The following is a 20638-nucleotide window of genomic DNA, read 5'->3' on the forward strand; positions in this document are numbered from 1 at the left end:
AATATAATAAATTTTATTAATTTAATAGTTATTAAATTATAACTATGTTATTATAATGTAATACTGTTATTATTGCTATTGTTTTTAATAATAATAGTAACATTATTATTATTATTATAAAAACAATAGCAATAATAACAATACTAAATTGTAATAACATATTATATTGTTGCTATTATCATTAGAAATAGTAACAATAATAATTATCAATATAAGTAATACTAATTATTATTATTATTTATTATATTGATAATAATTTATTATTATTGTTATTCACAATAATTATTATGATTAATTATATTATTTTAGTATAATACTTAGCAATATAATAATTATTATATTACTATCATATTAATTATTATATAATTAATTGTATATTGATTAAAATGCTAATTTATTAATATTCATATTATTATTGCTATTATTATTAAAAAACAATAGCAATAATAACAATGTTAAATTATAACTTTATGTTATTATATTGCTAATACTATTTTTATCAATAGTAATAACAATTTTCAATATAACAAATAATAACTATTATTATATTGAAAATAATAAATAATTTTATTATTATAATTATATTATTATAATAAATAATAACTATTATTATTTATTATATTGATTATTATTATTGTTATTATTACTAATAACACTAATTATTATTATTGAAGTTGAGTTTGTACACTCAGCAGTCTCTTTTGCATCACCAACTTCCCCAGCAGGGGAAGTTTGCTCTTTGAGATGGGTCAAATCGTCCCCAAGGACAGATCTCTTTTGGGTACGGTCTTTCAATGTCGCTTTTGTTAACGCAGAAGTTGAGTTTTTACACTCAGCAGTCTTTTGGTCATCACCAACTTCCCCAGTCGGGGAAGTTTCGTCTTTGAGATTGGCCAAATTGTTCTCTAGGCCAGATCTCTCTTTATGGGTCGGGTCTTGTAAACTGCCACAATGGCCTGATGAGCGCAAACTTTCCCAGCCTGGAAAGTTTGCTGTTCCATACTTAAAACCTTTGTTAAACACCTTGTAAAAATTAGGAGGAGCGCAACAGATGTTAACATTCTGTCAGTAGGTCTTCGAACACCATAGATGTTCTGTTCTCTTGTTCTTCTCTGTAGCACACAGGTTAGGGTTTGAGAGTCACTTCTCTTCTTCCTAGAGCAAACTTCCCCAGCTGGGGAAGTTTGCTCTTTGAGATGGGTCAAATTGTCCCCAAGGAAAGATCTCTTTTGGGTACGGTCTTCCAATGTCGCTTTTGTTAGCACAAAAGTTGAGTTTTTACACTCAGCAGTCTTTTGGTCATCACCAACTTCCCCAGTCGGGGAAGTTTCGTCTTTGAGATTGGCCAAATTGTTCTCTAGGCCAGATCTCTCTTTATGGGTCGGGTCTTGTAAACTGCCACAATGGCCTGATGAGCGCAAACTTTCCCAGCCGGGAAAGTTTGCTGTTCCATACTTAAAACCGTTGTCAAACACCTTGCAAAAATCAGGAGGAGCGCAACAGATGTTAACATGTTGTCAGAGTTTGAGAGTCACTTCTCTTCTTCTTAGAGCAAACTTCCCCGGCTGGGGAAGTTTGCTCTTTGAGACAGGTCAAATCGTCCCCAAGGACAGATCTCTTTTGGGTACGGTCTTCCACTGCCGCCTTTGGTAACGCAGAAGTTGAGTTTTTACACTCAACAGTCTCACAACAAACTTTCCCAGCTGGGAAAGTTTGCTGTGAATGTTTGGAACAGCAAACTTTCCCAGCCGGGAAAGTTTGCTGTTCCATACTTAAAACCTTTGTCAAACACCTTGCAAAAATCAGGAGGAGCGCAACAGATGTTAACATGACAAGAATTTTTAGCAGTATGTTTTTCGCTGATATTTTACGTAGCCTTTGTCAGTAGGTCTTCGTACACCGTAGATGTTCTGTTCTCTTGCTCTTCTCTGTAGCACGCAGGTAAGGGTTTGGGAGTCACTTCTCTTCTCAAGGAGCAAACTTCTTATAGTTTGCTCTCTGTGATTGGCCAAATCGTCCCCGATGACGGATCTCTTTTGGGTACGGTCTTCCAAAGTCGCTTTTTTTAGCGCAGAAGTTGAGTTTTTACGCTCAGCAATCTCACAGCAAACTTTCCCAGCCGGGAAAGTTTGCTGTGAGTTTTCCGTGGTTTGCTTCCTTGACGATGAAGGATTGAAAAGATAGTCATCGAACTCATCATATTCAGTCGTGACGTCCTTATGACTAGTTATATCGAATGTGATCGCTGGAAGCACTTTGTTAAAAACTTTCCTCACTCCAGTGTTGACCAAATAACCAGCACCGAGAGTGAGTGGAAAAAACAAAACCTGTTCCATACTTAAATACTTAAAACCTTCTTCAAATACCTTGCAAAGAGTCAATGAGCTGCTTTGATATAACCTCCTGTTTTGAGATCCAAGCATTTAGAACCTCAGATGTTCTTTGATCTATGACATAGATCTATGTCATAGATGAGGTCATAGCTACAATGAGTCACTGTAGTTCTGGGGGAATGTCTTGCTTCTGATTGTTGCTATGGAAACGGTCAGATCAGTTCTGCATGACTCAAACTATTAACCCTTTGCAACTGCGTCACTTAATCATTTTAGGCGCCATGACGAACTTCAGAAGGGTATAGTTCAGGAGGCTAGAGATTAAAACAGGGATTTTAATGGTTAAATATTAAGTTTAGAATGACAATGGTATATTAAAACCATTAATTTAAGTAGGATTTTTCATCAATCCATCAGGTTTAAAATTTTGAATCATACTTAAGAATATCTTAAAAGTAAAATTAAATGTAACTTACAAACATTTGCTGCTGCTGTTGTTGTAAAATGTGACAAGAAATGTTGCCTGCTTGGAGAAGAGCTACAAATAAATAATTTTGGTTTAATAATTTTTAGGGCTGAAACGATTCCTCGAGTAATTCGAGTACTTCGATTATTAAAATTCCTCGAGGCAAACTGATCTGCCTCGAAGCCTCGTTATATTACGTTTTATTATTTAGCGCACCGTGTTCTAGCCGGGTTATTATTTGTGTTGCATAGTGCTTTCACTTCCGCCTGAGTTGTTGACGAAAGCTAACTGTTAGCAGCATAACGTCCAGCTGGGAGGATTTTACTCATTTCTGATAATGTCCGGGTTTTTGTTGTTTTTCGCGCCCTGAGTGTGTTTCAGTGGTGTAACATTTTATGGTCTGCACAGCAGCTTCTGCTGGCCTCTTAATGTAGTTTCATGGTACTTCATACATTATAACCAATGGACATAAAGGACTAAGAGCTTGCACTATGCTACCTATACAGTTTAATGTGTACGAAACCTAATTACGCCTGAGTAACCTGAGATGACTCACTGAGATGTGAAAAAATTATTGAATTACTTTTCATTCATTTCAAACCTCTGTACTATAAATTTCCCATTTTCATCTTTGTTTCTTATTGTTTTTCTTCTTCCACCTCTCTCACTTTACTTTGTTTCTGTATTTTTTTTCTGTAGAATCTCTTTCATTATGTAACAGATATCCAGAATAATGGTGTGGTGAAGATTCCTGATGCAAAAGGGGATGATGCTTGGAAAGTTTATTTTGAGGAAACTCCCCAAGAAATAGTAGACGAGTTTGCCATGCGTTACGGAGTGGAGTCCATCTACCAAGCCATGACGTACGAAGTTAAAGATCTCCAAATATCTATCTATCTATCTATCTATCTATCTATCTATCTATCTATCTATCTATCTATCTATCTATCTATCTATCTATCTATCTATCTATCTATCTATCTATCTATCTATCTATCTATCTATCTATCTATCTATCTACATATATATATATATATATAGGTCCTCTATATATATAAAGAGGACCTAGAATATGATTTTGTTTAGTAATGTGTTGTAGCCGTTATGATCCGGTGTTTGCTCACGGTTTCATTTCTTATTTACAGTCACTTTGCCTGCCTGTCATCCAAGTACATGTGCCCAGGTGTGCCTGCAGTCATGAGCACCCTGCTGGCCAACATCAACGCCTACTACGCCCACACCACCCAGGCAACCAACAACGTTTCTGCTTCTGACCGATTCGCTGCTTCAAACTTTGGAGTGAGTCACTAAAACATCTACATGCTACATACATATTTTAATTGTAGAATAAATAAGTGCTCTTCTATTCTTATGGGGGTGAGGGATATCTTTTTGTGAAGTAGCTTGAAACTGATTTCTTGAAGAAATTTCTCGTTCAAATTCTTTAAGTCTTTCATCCTGTTTTGTTTTACCCACAGAAAGAACGATTTGTCAAGCTTCTAGATCAGCTGCACAACTCTCTAAGGATAGACCTCTCCATGTATCGAGTAAGATTGCTCTTTCTTTTCGGGAAGTACACACTCACACACATAATTCTCATTATGTCTTCTGTGTCGTCAATTTTTCCTCTCCCTTTTTGGAGAAACACTAAAGACAAGAGGCATTTTGTTAATTAGAGTGACATTTCTTCTCAAACATACCCAGGCACATCCAGGAAACACCACCCACCCACACAGCAAGCTGAGATCTCACTGCCAGTGAAAATTGTGTGACAGGGCTGGATCTTGCACATAGACACACTAGATACAGGCAAATGTGAAATGTTGCGTTGAGGCTTAGTGTTGGCATGTGTGTGTATTGTTTTTTTTTTCTCCTGTAACCGCAGAATAACTTCCCGGCCAGCAGCCCTGAGAGGCTACAGGATCTCAAATCCACAGTTGACCTCCTCACCAGTATTACCTTCTTCAGAATGAAGGTGCAGTCCCCTTCAAAGTCTCACTGTGAAACATGATCAGACGTGTCAGTAGATGGGTCATCTGGGTTGACTGCTTTGTTTTGTTTGTGTTGTCAGGTTCAGGAGCTCCAGTCCCCACCCAGGGCCAGTCAGGTTGTAAAGGACTGTGTGAAAGCCTGCCTCAACTCCACCTACGAGTACATCTTTAATAACTGTCACGAACTCTACAGCCGCGAGTACCAAACAGATCCGGTAAGAGGCAACAGCACCGGACTGACTGATTTATTTAATCTCTGAAATATCATAAAATATAATAAAACTTTTGATTGTGTACGTGCTATATGTTGGTGTAGGGCAAGCATGCTATACTTGAGACAAAGACACGTAATTCTGCCCTGTAATATATTTAAGTAAATTAATTTTCATTGTCTTGTCTCAGCTTTAAAACTGAGAAAGAAGTTGGACACTCCTCTTCCTGCATGTTGTAAATGTTTTCCTGCTCAAACACTTCTGATTTCAATAAATGTGTTAATAGCATGCTCCTGCAGAACCTTTTGTCAGAATGAGGAGATAATTGAACTATTTGAATTAGGCATATTGTAAAATGTAAAAAGCACCAGACCCGGGGAATCACAATTGCACACCCTGGATGTGGACAGTTTAATAGCGCCAAAATACGAGCAAATATAGTTCACTTCAGTTTTATTTAGTCTCTCTGAATCACATAACCTGGGGCTCATTCGGACAGTTAACTTGGCGATCATTAAAAACAGTACTTCTTCGTAGCAGAAAGAACAAAAAGATTTGTCCTTGTTGGGACTCCATTTTTGCTCACTAATTAAGCTGTCCTTATTTGATGAGTTAAAAGCAGTGACTGCTCTGCGTGTATGCCTTTTATGTGCGCTGAGCTCTTATCATCTCTGCAGTCTGTGTATGCCAGGCTCTTCAATCCAAAATTTCTGCAGCGAATTTCAACAGGGATGTCTAGAACTTGTTTCAAGGGTTCATTAAATCACCCCCTTTGAATTTCAAATAGGCATTTTTCCCTTTGAATAAAACATTTCATCCTCAGGGATGTGGCAGCATTTTGCGGGAAATGTCTGCAAGATAATTCTTCCCCTTTTTATCCCTGCAGCTTTTTTTTTTTCTTACCGTACATCTTAAACTACTTCAAACCCTAGAGAAGTCGACCCTTCTCTCCAAAAACCCTTTTTACATTTGGAAAATTCAGGCTGACATTTACATACTTTGGCTTACTGATTATCTCCTTCACTAAGAGAGGCTGTTGTAATGCAAACTTCATAGGACTTTATTTAAAAAGCATTTGGAATATGTTCTTTAAATTACTTTACAACTCAGCATTTCAACGTTTAACATCAACACTTTTATTTCTCCTTTATTCTACAGAGGTATTTTGTAATTTGAGAAATCATCAGAAGTACTTTTTGAAATACTTTGCTTAAATTATTTTTGTTACCAAGAAAGCTAATAAAGCTAGTGACCTAAGTCCAACTGTGACAAAAGAGGAAAGTCTCTCACATAAAATAATGAAGCTTATCTCATTCTAAATGGTAATTTATAACGGCAAGCTGAAAATGTACATGAAAAAGATTTGTAGTGTCTATGCAGGATACGTCAACATGAAGAGTACTCTTATAAAATAATGTGACTCTGTTTATGCCAAAAATATATGCAGTTATGCATGACTAGTGAGAAACAGTCATATTAACTAGTATAACTTTTTAGAAGGTTAATAGAGAGCCAACACTGTTGACTTCAGTGATAAAAGTTGCTATATTTTCTTCCAGGCCAAGCAGGGCGCTGTGCCTCCTGAGGAGCAGGGACCCAGTATAAAGAACCTGGATTTCTGGTCCAAACTCATCACACTTATTGTTTCCATCATTGAGGAGGACAAAAACTCTTACACTCCCTGCTTAAACCAGTATGCATCAATAAAATTTAATAAAATGAATGGCATATCACCCTGATGATCAGTTTCAGCTTCATGTCATTAGAGTAGCTTTCTTTAACTCGATGAGTTTCATGTTCCTTGTTCTTCTTCATCAAGATTTCCCCAGGAGCTCAACGTGGGTAAAATAAGTGCCGAAGTGATGTGGAATCTGTTTGCTCAGGACATGAAGTATGCAATGGAAGGTGAGTTGAAATCAGATCTTCAGTAAGGCTTAATATAGAGATATTTATGTGAACAGTGAACTTAATATCTTTTACAGAAAATATCTGTTTTTCTTCCATTTTCAGTTCATCAGGCAAATTTCGGTATTAAAGCTGAACATGAGTACATAAAAATGCAAATGATGATGAATGACGATTTCATTTAATAAAGGAAAAGCAGAAGCAGAAGTCAACTTGCTGCAGATCTGTTGTAAGTTAAGGAGGACATCTGAATGGATTTATGTTTTCTGTCTTTTTCTTTCAGAACATGAGAAAAACCGCTTGTGTAAGAGTGCCGATTACATGAATCTGCACTTTAAGGTTAAATGGCTGTACAACGAGTACTGCAAAGACCTTCCCTTCTTCAAGAGCCGAGTGCCTGAATACCCTGCGTAAGTATCATCGCTTTTGTAAGAACAAAAGTCAACATGTGGCGCAAATATGTGTGAGCACGTTTGGGTTTCTGCAGGTGGTTTGAGCCGTTCGTCATCCAGTGGCTGGATGAAAATGAGGAAGTGTCTCGTGACTTTTTGCACGGGGCTTTGGAGAGAGACAAAAAAGATGGGGTAAGGTTTCAGACTCTTTTATTATCTTTCAAAGCTTCATCTTCCTTCTGCTTTCCCCCAAAACCTTTCCTCTCTACTTCAAGCAACAGGGAAGAAAGTTTTGTTGCAGCAAGGCATTGCTGGCTTTATTCTACAGTTGTGAGTGCATGAAAGCTGTCCTCACCTCATTACCCAGACTCCCCGTGGTCACACTGAGACACCCCATCCAATTAGATAGCAGGCGCTAACCAGCCAATTACAATGAGGCCGACAGTCCCCCCACCTGTCACCGGCGGACTGTTGAACTGTCTGGTGTCAGTAGTTGGACACTCAGTGACAGACATCAAAGGATCGGTTCAGTAGAGCACCTGTTTCTCAGCCTACATGGTTTTAGTTGGGCAAAGATTACATTTCCCCACATTTTTGAATCCTGACTTTCTTCCTGCTGCAGATTCATTAATCTCTAATTCATAATTTACATTTTTCATGCTTTTAAATTTTTCTTGCACATGTTTTTCTGCTCTGCAGTTCCAGGTCACATCAGAACATGCTCTCTTCTCTTGTTCGGTGGTGGACGTGTTCTCCCAGCTCAACCAGAGCTTTGAGATCATCAGAAAGTTAGAGTGTCCAGATCCACAGATCGTAGGACATTACATGAAGCGATTTGCCAAGGTAGATTGATCCCAGGTGTTTCTTCCAGCTCATTACTCACTTTCAAATTTCATAGAAAAAAAACAGAGTTAAGCATTCTTTATCTGTATTTTGCAGACCATCAGCAATGTTCTTCTGTCCTATGCTGACATCATTTCCAAGTTGTTTGCCAACTATGTTACCATGGAGAAAGTGGTAAGCGATTCATTGAGCCTCCATACAGTATTAATTTTTATTTTATACAGGAAAGCAGTTTGTTTTAGCAACACAAATAAACAGTTTTGTCTTTAAAGACCTTAGTTCAGACACATATAAACTCTTAATTTCAGCCCTGCATTTTGATCAACAACATCCAACAACTGAGGGTTCAGTTGGAGAAAATGTTTGAAGCCATGGGTGGAAAAGACGTGAGTAACTCTGCCACATGCGCACCTACTTTTTCATACTAGAGGGGCCTTTACTCAGTACTTTTGATCCTTTGTGTTTCTATTTATGACCATCTTAGATCAAGTGAAGTTTAAATTGCTGTAAAAAGTAATTTAGATTTTGAACTTGAGATGATAAAATGCAGTCCAGACACCTTATATAAGTGGATAAAAAATATTGCATTTGCAAGTATTAGAATCAGCACTGGTGCCAGACTGGATCCTGATTTTATTGAGACAAATAAAGGAGACATTCAGCAAACATTATAATAAATATAATAAAAAGTATAGAAAGTCCTGGAAGATATGAACCAGCTATAACATTTTAACGCTTTTGACCAAAAAAATATTGACCAAAAGAATAAAATGTAGATTTCTTTGATTTATTTAGTTACTTTCCTTGTTATGTTTTTTTTATTTTCTAATAAAACAAAAATATTATTTTAGTAATTGATCACTAATAACCGTTTTTATTATAAAAACTGTACTTGTGCATTTGTGCTTCTGATTTAGCTGTGTGTGGAGGCCAGTGATATCCTGAAAGATCTGCAGGTGAAGCTCAACAATGTCATGGATGATCTGAGCAGAGTCTTTGCCGTCAGGTGGAAATTCATCCACACTCACATTCAAACTTGCACCATAACATAGATTTCTACCAGACATATCTCACATAAAGCTGCATTTCTTTTTTTTCTTTTTATGCACCATAGTTTCCAGCCTCACATTGAAGAAAATGTGAAGCAGATGGGCGACATCTTGGCTCAGGTGAAAGGGACGTCGAACATAGGGAACGCCAGCAGTGTGGCACAGGACGCCGACAATGTCTTGCAGCCAATCATGGAGTTCCTGGACAGCAAGTAAGGCAGTTTGGCGTTTTCATCTCATCTAAAGAAGTATTAAAGTTAAGGTTTTGCAGTGAGGAGATAAATAAGTGATCCAGACACATAATTATTCAACATATTTATTCCTGTTTCTACTGACATCCATGTATTTTGAAATCCAGCGTCATTATAAAACCGTTCACTCTGCTGCACGATACTGATGTTTTTGAAAACGTAACAATGTTTTCTTAAAAATGTTGTGTTCACAGAGTTCTAATGTTTATCATTATCTCTTTTTTCCAGCCTCTCTCTGTTTGCTAAGATTTGTGAGAAGACTGTCCTTAAACGTGTGTTGAAGGAGCTGTGGAAGCTGGTAATGAACACCATGGAGAAAACCATCGTTCTGCCTCCACTCACAGACCAAACGGTGAGAGCTCAGACAAGTATAAGTGCACAGGGAGAATTATACAAAGCTGCATATTAATTTCCTGAAACTCTGGATTTAAACACCAAACAGATACGTTTTTGCATGAATGCAAAAACAGATGTGTGCTTTATAGTCCTAATGTGAATAAATACTCATGATTTCAAACCATCTTTGCAAACAGCTAATATCAGCATTTTGTAACTATTTTTAATGTCTTCAAGTCACAGTGAATGTTTCGATGATCAAAAATGAAAAGTTTCTGTCTTTTGACTTTCATCACAGCATAAAGGAAATTATTAGTAAAGCAAGAATCGTATATAACGCATGCCAAAGCATGTGAAGGAAGGACTAAAGGAAAAGGGAGAAAGTGGATAACAAAAGAGGAAACGTGTGTGTTGCTGTTCAAGATGGGTCTTATATAAACAAAAGATCAAACTGCTTCTGCTTTGCTTTTACACGCCACCCAGCTCTCTTCTCCGCCCTCCACACACAGAGTATTCAACATTGCCACCAGTGTCTTTGTTCATTCGAGCAACCAAGATCAAGTATTTTAATAAAGAGTTCAGGGAAAATGGATTGCACCATATCATTTCAGCATCAGCTCATGGCTGCTCTCCAGAGTGTCACCCTACAAATATTTGGAGAGAATCCTGCTTTATGAGTGGTTTGCAACAGTTTGCCTTAAATTTGTTTGCCCTAAGGATCTGGCCCACTTCCAAAAAGACAATTACATTATGGAAAGCAGCCTCTTTTTCCCTTCTTATTTTGCTTTGTTTTATATATATATTTATATATGTTGTTTATGTTGGGTTTTTTTTATCTAAAGAGCCTCATATCACTGAAAATAAAGTTTATATATTTAGTTATGATACATGGCATTGCAGATGTCGGTTGTACTGCAAGCACATACTGTGCTTTATGAGTATTTTCATACCCCCTGAAATTATTTTTTCAGCACAACTATCTCACATTATTTTGTTGGGATTTTATGTGTTAGACCAATATAAAGTAGGGCATAGTTGAGAAGTGGAAGAAAAATATATTTATTTATTTTTTTTATTTATTCTGAAACTCTTTATTCTGGAAGCTGCCAAATTGTTAAATAAAGTCCACTTAATGTATGAATTTTTTTTAAAACACCATGTCCTTTAATAATTATGCAGTATTCCTATCACAAAAAGTCCCAATAAATTCTGCTGAGTTTACGGTGGTAGTGTGACAAAGCATGAAAAAGTTCAGGGAGTATGAATACTTTTGTTCTGTAGGTTTCCCGATTAATCAACTGAAAGGAAAAAAGAAAGGCAAAATCTATTAAATCATCACATTTACTGAGAGACAGATTTTGCTGTAAAAAGGAGAATCGTTTTGGCTGCCTCATCAGTTTTCACCTGCACTCCGCTCAGACTCCATGCAGGTGTCAGACAGTCCACAAACCTTCAGCTTGGAGCCCAAACATGTGTTTTTGCTTGATGTGGGGCTCTTTGCAGCTTGACTGACCCTTCTTTCTGATTGTTGTTGTGGTTATTATTACATCCTGCTCCGCTCTCCCTCCACAGATGATTGTAAGTACAGCACTCCTGCGTGTCTGTCTGTCTGTCACAGTGGTCGAATATCTGCTTTATGTGGCTGCCACCCGTTCCTCCCGTTTTTAGCTCCATTACTCCCTCCTCACAGTTTCTCTGCTCCGATCTGCTCTGTCTCTTACCTTTCCCTTAGCTCTGTCCCTTGTTTGAGAGGACAGAAGCATGGTGCATTCCTGAATACGTCTTATAGGTGCCACTCCCCCTCAGTAATCGTCATCTATCAGTACCCCCTTCTCTGCTTTCTTTTCTTCCTCAAACAGGAAGTGGTACTTCTCTTTTCCGCCTGGTGTTGCCTTGTTTCTTCTCATCCAATGTGTCCTGTTACTGGGACTTCAGTGGGGTGACCCTGATCTCTCGGTGGCTTGGTATCGGGAGTCCTGACCCCATCACCTGCCCCTTTTTCCTTTGTCCTCTATCTCTTTTACCCGTTTAAACTGCCCTGCCCTCCTATCCGTTACTGTGGGTTTGTTGCTTGCATCTGATCTATTTCAACACTTCAGTCTTCTCTCGGTTCGCTGTACAACACTGTACTGCACTGTATGTCTCTGCAGACCTGTCATGTTGGTCTGTCCTGGTTTAGTTTCATGTTCTGTTGTAACAATGTGGTGCTGTATACAGTACTGACACACAAAATGTTATTTCCTAAAAGAAATTACTGTCCGTATAGCTCGAAACTATGGGCTGACTTAATGTCCTATTTCTACACTATGGAAACCAACATTAGTTGTTAATTTCAGCCTAGTTTTACTTACCGGACTGATACCAACATGTTAAAAAAATTACTGACGTCGGGCGATAATGTAGATGCTGATGTAGATTAGGAAAACCTACAATATTCACTCATATGACTGTGATCTCTAGGTTTTCTACTATCGTGCTGCCATAACAATTAGAATAACTCTCAAATATACAGCCAAACATTGTAACAATCACAAAACGAGGGAAGAACCCAGTCATGCTCCGGTAGAACATGGAAACTTCTCTCAGAAAGGTTCTGGTTGGGAGTCAAATCTCAGACCATCTTGCTACAAGGTACAAGCTGCAGCACCCATGCGGTACCTTCAAAAAACTACAAATAACATCACAAGCAGTTCTTCACTTTAGTCGTGCAAAAAACATTTGCCACACCTTAAAAATCCACCTCTTAACTACATTTTATGGCTTCTGGGGTTTTTTAAGCATCTTTTGGTCTCTGGGGGAATTTTTCAAGCTGAGACAGTCCTTCACTTGTAGACTATTTTCTAGATAGTGAAATTGCTGATTTGAAATTATTTTGTGTTTTCTAAAGTCCCTTGGCATTCTTAATGAAGTTCTCAGACAAATCTTTTGATTTTACCCTGAGATTTGCTCTCACGTTAACAGTCAGGATCACACCCAATTTAATTAGATTTCAATGGGGGAAACCCCTTTAAGATAATAAGTAACAATGCTAATCAAATGCACCTGATGTGATTTCCCTGTGCATGTTTCTAGCCATTTTAAGAGACAGTAAATGTAGCAATCTTCTGATTTATTCTGATTTAAAGCAATAAATTTCAGATTTTGCTTTAAATCGCATACATTATAAATGTTTTGTTCCTTAGTTTTCATTTACTTGCTGCACTTCAATTTCTCAGTATTGCAATGGTTGGTTTTAAATACCCATATCACCAGGTATGTTATAAAAACATAAATTTGTAAGATTTATTTGATTCGAGTCAAGTATATTGGCTTTTACTAAAGACATACATAAAACCAAGTTACTTAGCCAGCTGTCTTTCAACATATAAAAAGTTAGTTACTTTTAGTTTTTACTTTTAAATATCTTCCTCTTATGTTATTAATACAATCCATTTTGCTTCTGGGTGCTCCTTGGTACTTTTTTCTACTGTGAAGTATGGAGTTCAAATGTGGTACTTGCATATTTGTATGAATCTTGCTCTTCTTGTTGTATTACTGTTCTTCTTGGCCAAGAGTCAAATCTAAGAGCACAAATTATGTTGTTGCTTTAGAGAGCAAAGTGTCGCTAGCTGAAAAAGACAACATCTCTGGTTGTGATGAGTGTCCGTTGAACATTTTGCAAAGCAACGTTGCACACGTCCCACGTAGCAAAGCGAGAGTGAAGTAAGACAGCAGCAGGGACTGGCCTTTGCTCCGAGTATTAACCACTACTCTCTTTCCAGGGGAGGCTGAAGAGTGCTTCTCACAGTGATGTAAGGACTAAACACCTTCAGATCAATGTGTCTTGTCTCTCTCCTTTATGTCCTTTCTCTGTGTCTCTGTCTCTCAGCTCCCCAGTACAACAAAGCAGTAGAAATATAGATTTTGTTTTTCTACTTCCACACAATTTGGTCTTTTTTTTTTTTTAAGCAACGTATAGTTTTGACTGTACACTCCCATTGTAAGTCACAAACTACTGTCTGAGTGACTTTAAGGCATATTAATTTTTGGGCTTTTCTAGACTTATTCATGTGGATTCTCCAACAATCTCAGTGTGTGGATTTTTCCAGATCTACTTAAGGTCAAAATTTAAATATGGGTTGAAATATATGCATACTAATAATAGTGGACTAAATATCCCTCTGCAGCATGCAAAAAAAAAAAAAAAAACTATTTGCTTTCCATAGTTATCACCAAGCTTCTGGCAGCATTAGGGCTGCATATTTAACCATTCTTTGATTGAATTAGTAGCGTTTCTTTAAATCAAGTTAGTATCCTGGAAGGGACCTGATTTTAAGTTATACTGCCTGAATCTCCATTAAGTTTGAGAATGGCGTAATTTTCTAACAGCTTAATGTTAGCATGCAACATTTTGTACTAAAGTAGTTTTTGTGTGGAGGAAAGGAAATTTGTTAAATAACAATTCAAGTACTTTGGCTCAGGCCTGTCGTAACCTGGATGCTAATAGAATACCAGCGTCTCTGTCCACGAATAAAACTAGTTTCATAATAACCCTTGTTTTAGAGAGCAACAATAAAGAAACAGAAGAGTCCGGTGCAAAATAAACTCTGCAGATCAACTAATCAACTGGACTAGCCAAATGCTTTCCAGAGGAAATTTTCATTGAGCTATTTGGCCAAAATGACAAGAAGAATGTTTGATGTACTCACAGTAATATAGCCACCATCAGTCATAGTAGCAGATGCAAATTTGATGGAATAATAAAGGAGGTCTAATTACAAATTCTTCAACTTTACTGCAAATCAGTGGGAAAATAATTGAAACCTGAAAACAAATGGCAGCATATAGTTATTTTTTCAAGTACCTGGACAGAAACGTGTACACTGACTTCTTGTTTTGAAGATTCATTGAAATTATGTACAGTGCTATTAGTCCATGAAGTCTGTGAGTGAATGCTTTAAGGAAATCTATAACATCTTTAAAAGCCCTAAATTAATATGACTTTCATGCCAGTGATGAGTGTTTGTAAACGTCTGCCTTTTTTCAGTCAAAAATAGCATCACAATGAAATACGAAAAGCTCAGTGAAACTCAAAGGCAAAGAAATCTTTGTTTAACCAGCAGCTGCAACATGAGACGCCTCTGTTCAATATTTGACAATGCAGCAGAAAAATGGATTTTTTGTACCGACTGGTGCTGGTTCACTCGGGAATGTCCGAGACAAAACAAACACTCTTTGTTTTTATAGCAAAACTCCTCAGCAGCCAATACTTTTCTCAGTCTTCAATGATTCACAAGCCACTTAACACCGGTTTGGTGCACCCCAATATCAAACTTTTAAGGCTGTAAGAAACATTGATTAGAAGGTGCTGTTTGCAGCACTTACCAGATCCTCTTAGCAGAGTACTGCATTAGGCTGGAGGATTTTCTTTGCTTTCACCACAGTGGAACTGCACAGCTGCTCCGTCACAGTGTGTGTTTGTGTGAGATTATGTTTGTTCTCCTTTCCTCCCCCTCCTTTGAGCTGAGCCTCTTTCCCTTCTCTTTGTACCGTGTGTCTGCGTGCGTGCGTGTGTGTGTGTGTGTGTGTGTTTGTTTGTGCAGCAGAGTGTAATGGTGTGGTATGAATAAAACACAGATAAGTGTTATAGGAGCACTTGAAGGAAACTACCATGACATGAGTAAAGCTGCTTAGAGTGAATGTTTATACTGTAGGTGCGTATGTGTCAGAAACGTCGCTGTCCTCTGTGTGACACTAAGCCCTATAGTCCTGTTTTCTCATAATACTAAACGCGTCTTACTTTACTTATCTACCTTTCCACCTCCTCTTCCTCCGTCTCTTTCAGGGCACTCAGCTCATCTTCAATGCTGCCAAGGAGCTCGGACAGCTGTCTAAACTGAAGGTACGTTCATTTATACTCTGGAGTTTGGCGCCACTGCTTCAGCTAAAAGATTTAATCTGTTATTAAATATCAAGATTAGATAATGACTAGAGATTTGTCCATTTTTTTTCCTTCATTGCAATTGTACTATTTAGGAGCACATGGTGCGTGAAGAGGCCAAAGCACTATCACCCAAGCAGTGTGCCGTGATCGAGCTGGCTCTGGACACCATCAAGGTAATCCGTATGCTTTCAGTTACTTTACTGTAGATGGGATATTTTCATCCTAAGCTACATCCTTTCAAGGCACAAGGTACGAGAAAATCCATATTAGAAATCTGTTTCTTTCTAATTTACTGATGTAAATTAGAAATGACACCTAAAAATAGTTTATTTTTGTTACGTAAAATCGAATTAATCTGTTTTGTGGTTTATCTTTCTGCATGATAGCAATACTTCCATGCTGGTGGTGTGGGTCTGAAGAAAACCTTCCTGGAAAAGAGTCCTGACCTCCAGTCTCTCCACTACGCCTTGTCCCTCTACACTCAGGCCACTGACAAACTCATTAAAACCTTTGTCCAGTCGCAAAATGCCCAAGGTAAACTAAAGTTTTTTTCTACCTTAAGTGTTTTCATTTCAACATTATGAATCTAATTTATTGTTTGATGCACACTGGCTTCCAAATCCACTGACAAGTGTTTAATCTTTTTCACGTTTTGTCCTTTTACAACCACAAACGTCAGTTTTATTTCAGTTGGATTTTATGTGGATATTATTGTGAAATGTAAAGTAAAGTAATATATGGTTTAAATACAATCCATTTTCTGAAAATGGAAAAGTATGGCTTAACTGAACCATGGAAACCATGAACAAAACCATGTGGGACCCATATTATTGTCCACATTTATCCAACATGGGACCCACCTACATATGCTGTCTGGGAAATCTGTGTCTTGGAGATTGTTGAGCAAAACTGTGTAGACAAGTATTATTTTCTGATGCTGAGCTTTTTCCTAGCTGAACAACAGGAAACTCTGAAACGACTCTTTGAACATAGGCACCAGTTACCTGCTGTGGGAAAAATGTATATATCCATAATATCCACCATTTCTGATCTCTTACTCACTGTAGTTTTGCTGCTCAGTCTCTGTCACACCATCAGATAAGCTAAGTAGCAGCCGTTGTCTCTGTGGTAGCTCTCAAGCCGACACACTGAGCACCGCTCAGAGGGATGCCACTTCAATGGATGAGCGATTCAACTTTAACTCTGCAAAATGCTAAAGAAGATTTTACAGATATGCCTGTGTTTAAAACAATCTCCACAATGCTTCCTGAAAGGAAAACACAGGTGTCAATAAGTAGAAATAACAGTTTTTCCTATTTTAATGAAAATGCTGATACATGTTGCTCTGTTTTTACAACACTGTGATTCTGAACTTGAACCCCTGCAAACCTCTTATTTCTGCATCTTTCTCCTTTCTCCTCCTCCTGCCCCGTCTGTGGGCCAGTGTTCGGCGGGAAGGGGGTGAGATTCACCACTAGTGAGGATGTTTACCCAGAAAAGGGTATGTGGCTCTCAGGCTCAGGCCCTGAGACATCTGAGACCATCAGAAAGTTTCCAGATCAAAGCCCAACTCCCTTCACCTCCAACCCCCCCTTCAACCCGTCATATGCATCCAGAACCCTTACAACTCCTGCCTGCTCAAACTCATCCCAGCAGAGAAATGCAATGCACAAAATGAATAATACACTCTTACTTTGCCCGCCACGCCAGTAAGAATCTTATGCATTCATGCATGTGACATGAACACTGATGTCTGTATGTACTGCAGTGAATACATACGCCACGGACAGTATGTATGAGCAGACACTGAAGCATGATGGGCAGACATCAGGAAAAACATGATGGAAGTGCATTAAAATGTGGAGCAATTCTGATGTAGCATGAAATCATCAAGAAAGGCCAGAGTGCCAAATGGGTCTGTGTGTGTGTGTGTGTGTGTGGGGGTGTGTGTGTGTGTGTGTGTGTGTGTGTGTGTGTGTGTGTGTGTGTGTGTGTGTGTGTGTGTGTGTGTGTGTGCGTTTGTGCGTGTGTGTGAGTGAATGAGCAACGTGACTATTCCTTCCCTTCAGGTGTAGAAGTACAAAGTAATGCTCGTCAGTGACGGGAAACAAAGAGGAAATTCCCTTTGTTCTGCAGAACTGTCCCTCTCTTTGTGCTGGAAATGGAAAAACGGCAAATAAGGATGGATAAGGTTCTTGTTGAGAAGATGATTGCTGCTGGCTCATTTTGTCTGGAAGGGCTCCCTGCCCCTGTCTGCTCTCTCATCAAACACAAACAAACGCAAAGGAAAAAGCCCACACAGCGCTTGCACGCAGACGGAGAAAGAGACCTCGACTCATCTGCATGATGCAAACTGAGCAAATCAAAAATATTCCCCTGGGTCAGGTGATTCAAATCCTGTCGGTTTAGTTTAACATAAGAAGCTGCAACTCTTCTGCATTCAGCAGATTTGCACACTTGTACAGAGTGTTCATGAAGCTGGATGCATTCAGTAAGCATTTGCGTCCATCCTCTTTAATGGACGCAAATGCAAATGATGATCGTGAGATGCTGTATTTCAGGCACTCAGCTAAGTGTGAAATGGCCAGAGCTCCAGCAAAAGCCTGTTGTATGTATGTTTTATTTTGGAAAAAACACCAAAGAGAAGAATATCCATTCTTTGTTCACAACTGCTTATCTTTGCAGGCTCACAGGGTGTCTGTCCAGCAGTCATTGGGCAAGTGTGTACTCCCTGTACAGATCACAGTGCAGACAACAATGCACACACATTTATAACTAGAGATCAATTAATCTAATAGTTATGACTTTGAACTATGGTAGGAAGCTGGAGTACCAAGGGAGAATGTGGGGAGAGTATTCAAACTCCATGCTGAAACACATTAGGCTGGGATTCGAGCCTTGAACTTTCTTTACATGAAAAGAAAATGCAATAAAATTAATTTTTGACGTGAATAACAACTTCTGAAACATAAACACAGATTACCTAGTGTTAGAATGTCCCTATTTTTCAGTGATATAGATTTTAACTTTTCTAATAGAGTAGTTAAACTACCTTTTACCACACTGCTTAAATGCCAGATTCAGTTCTGCATAACTACATGAGTGTAAAAAAAAAAAAAAAAAATAAATCTGTGGGACAAATAACCATGCAACGATGATGGTTCTGATTGTCCACACACTGAAAGTATAAATCTACTTTGTCCTCTAACGAAATAAGTAAAGAGTCATGGGAAGATGCAATATTTTATCTTCTGCTGTTTTTCCTGAAGAGGAAAATATAGTTCAGCTTCTTGGAGCATTTTTCTTCTTATTTGCCAGCAAAGTTTCTTTCTCATCTTCTGTGAACGTTCCCCTCAGAATAGACAGCGCCAGATGGATGGCTGCTGCTCTCTTTGGTCCTGTTGGCAGATCAACCACCACAATCCCATAACGCTCCCCAGAGAGCCGCAGAGAGATGCATGCCAGGAACACTCTGCCGTCTAACTCCCACACACACCTTGTTTAGTGGGCGACTGGTTAAAACACACACACACACACACACACACACACATGCACACGCGCTTCTAGTTGTCGAGTGAAGACACTAATTAAAACATTAAAAATTAATATCCATCTGTCACTGTATCCTCCTGGAGGTGTATGTGGATGTAAACCACTTGCAGCACACACACACAAAAAAAAAGATGTGTCCACTGTCTCCTGATTCAATCCATTAAGGCAAGACAAGAAACATCATCCGGAATCAGGCAGTTTGTCTCCAAGAGAGTCTCACTGAAATGGAGAGTTTATTTAAATGGGTTAGTTTCCTGGCATGGACCAGACTTTTAATCATAGTCTATAAATTGTCTACAGGGTTGAGGACTCTAAACTCTAAAACTGCTCAAGCTTAAAAGGATCATAAATTGAAACACTGCTAGTGCTCAACGGTCAGTGTCCATGAAGAAACTTGTCAAGAGGCTGAGAGGCTGCCGACTGACAAAGAAGCATCTCCTCCAAAGCCAACACCTTCAAGCATGACTGAATTTTTTACCGTCTGGAGAAAACGGTCAGACAAAAAAAGAAAAAACATCAGGAGGCTAGATTTTGTTTTGAAGCGGTGTCTGTGCCAGGACACCAACCAACGTAAATGAGCTCTACTATTTCAGAAGAGTGATCAAAAATCTAGTCAGAATTATCGGCGGCAAGCTTGCTGACTGTAAAAACCATGTAGTTATTGTTTATAAGGGACTTTTATTGATTATAAATGAGGCCGTGCAAAAATATTTGTGCACAACGGGCTTGTTTTTAAAATCACTGTATTCCAGTTTTCTACCCTGGACAAAGAACTGTTTAAATGTATGCATGCCCACCATGAGTGTCCATCTGTCACTAATGACTCTTGAATCTGGTGCTGGTGGAAGTTCATGACAAAATTACAAACAAAAACTAAAAGTACACAAGAAACATAAACCATGACAACCTGCCTTCACCATGATTGGGTGAAGGCAGTATATGGTGTGTGCACCTGTATAGATCCGTCTGAGCATGAGCTGACTTGATCTTTATCAGGATGTTTTCACACTATCAACTGACCCTCTGCAACATACCTCATTTCTTCTTCTCTGCCTCTTACTAACCACCCTGCATCTACACAGATATTGTGTATCTATAACTATGACCGTGTAAGAATTCAGTCTGAATTCAAAATTGTACAGTGCATCTGGAAAGTACTCATCACGTTTCACTTTTCTACATTTTGCTATGATGCAGCATTGTTCCAAATTATACTAGATTAGCCTCCCGTTATGACAAGGGGGGGGGGGGGGGGGACATGTTGAGTGTTTTGCAAATTTATTAAAAATAGAAAACCAAGAAATCACAGCCTTTGCGTAATATATCGTTGATCCACTTTTGGCAGCAGTTGCAGCCTCAAGTCTTTTTGAATATGATGCCACAAG

The 20638-nt window shown here is 38.5% G+C and overlaps 1 protein-coding gene across 2 annotated transcripts in view; it reads left to right on the forward strand.

Moving 5' to 3' along the window:
- Nucleotides 1–20638, forward strand: part of unc13a (unc-13 homolog A (C. elegans)) — a 52250-nt gene that overhangs the window by 25807 nt on the left and 5805 nt on the right. The window contains exons 22-42 of one of the 2 annotated variants that reach the window (XM_014983702.2): nucleotides 3499–3662; nucleotides 3945–4098; nucleotides 4278–4346; nucleotides 4685–4774; nucleotides 4871–5005; nucleotides 6562–6695; nucleotides 6822–6907; nucleotides 7191–7317; nucleotides 7395–7491; nucleotides 7999–8142; nucleotides 8239–8316; nucleotides 8451–8528; nucleotides 9060–9148; nucleotides 9257–9403; nucleotides 9671–9794; nucleotides 11351–11356; nucleotides 13540–13569; nucleotides 15603–15659; nucleotides 15794–15874; nucleotides 16088–16235; nucleotides 17146–17202. In XM_014983702.2, the coding sequence (XP_014839188.2) occupies nucleotides 3499–3662; nucleotides 3945–4098; nucleotides 4278–4346; nucleotides 4685–4774; nucleotides 4871–5005; nucleotides 6562–6695; nucleotides 6822–6907; nucleotides 7191–7317; nucleotides 7395–7491; nucleotides 7999–8142; nucleotides 8239–8316; nucleotides 8451–8528; nucleotides 9060–9148; nucleotides 9257–9403; nucleotides 9671–9794; nucleotides 11351–11356; nucleotides 13540–13569; nucleotides 15603–15659; nucleotides 15794–15874; nucleotides 16088–16235; nucleotides 17146–17202 (2095 nt within the window). The remainder of the gene's footprint in view (nucleotides 1–3498; nucleotides 3663–3944; nucleotides 4099–4277; nucleotides 4347–4684; nucleotides 4775–4870; nucleotides 5006–6561; nucleotides 6696–6821; nucleotides 6908–7190; nucleotides 7318–7394; nucleotides 7492–7998; nucleotides 8143–8238; nucleotides 8317–8450; nucleotides 8529–9059; nucleotides 9149–9256; nucleotides 9404–9670; nucleotides 9795–11350; nucleotides 11357–13539; nucleotides 13570–15602; nucleotides 15660–15793; nucleotides 15875–16087; nucleotides 16236–17145; nucleotides 17203–20638) is intronic. The other variant, XM_088004897.1, reaches the window with a different exon arrangement.

This window comes from Poecilia mexicana, unplaced genomic scaffold (genome assembly GCF_051168715.1).
Source record: "Poecilia mexicana isolate PSO_F unplaced genomic scaffold, ASM5116871v1 scaffold_4, whole genome shotgun sequence".
Lineage (NCBI taxonomy): Eukaryota > Metazoa > Chordata > Actinopteri > Cyprinodontiformes > Poeciliidae > Poecilia > Poecilia mexicana.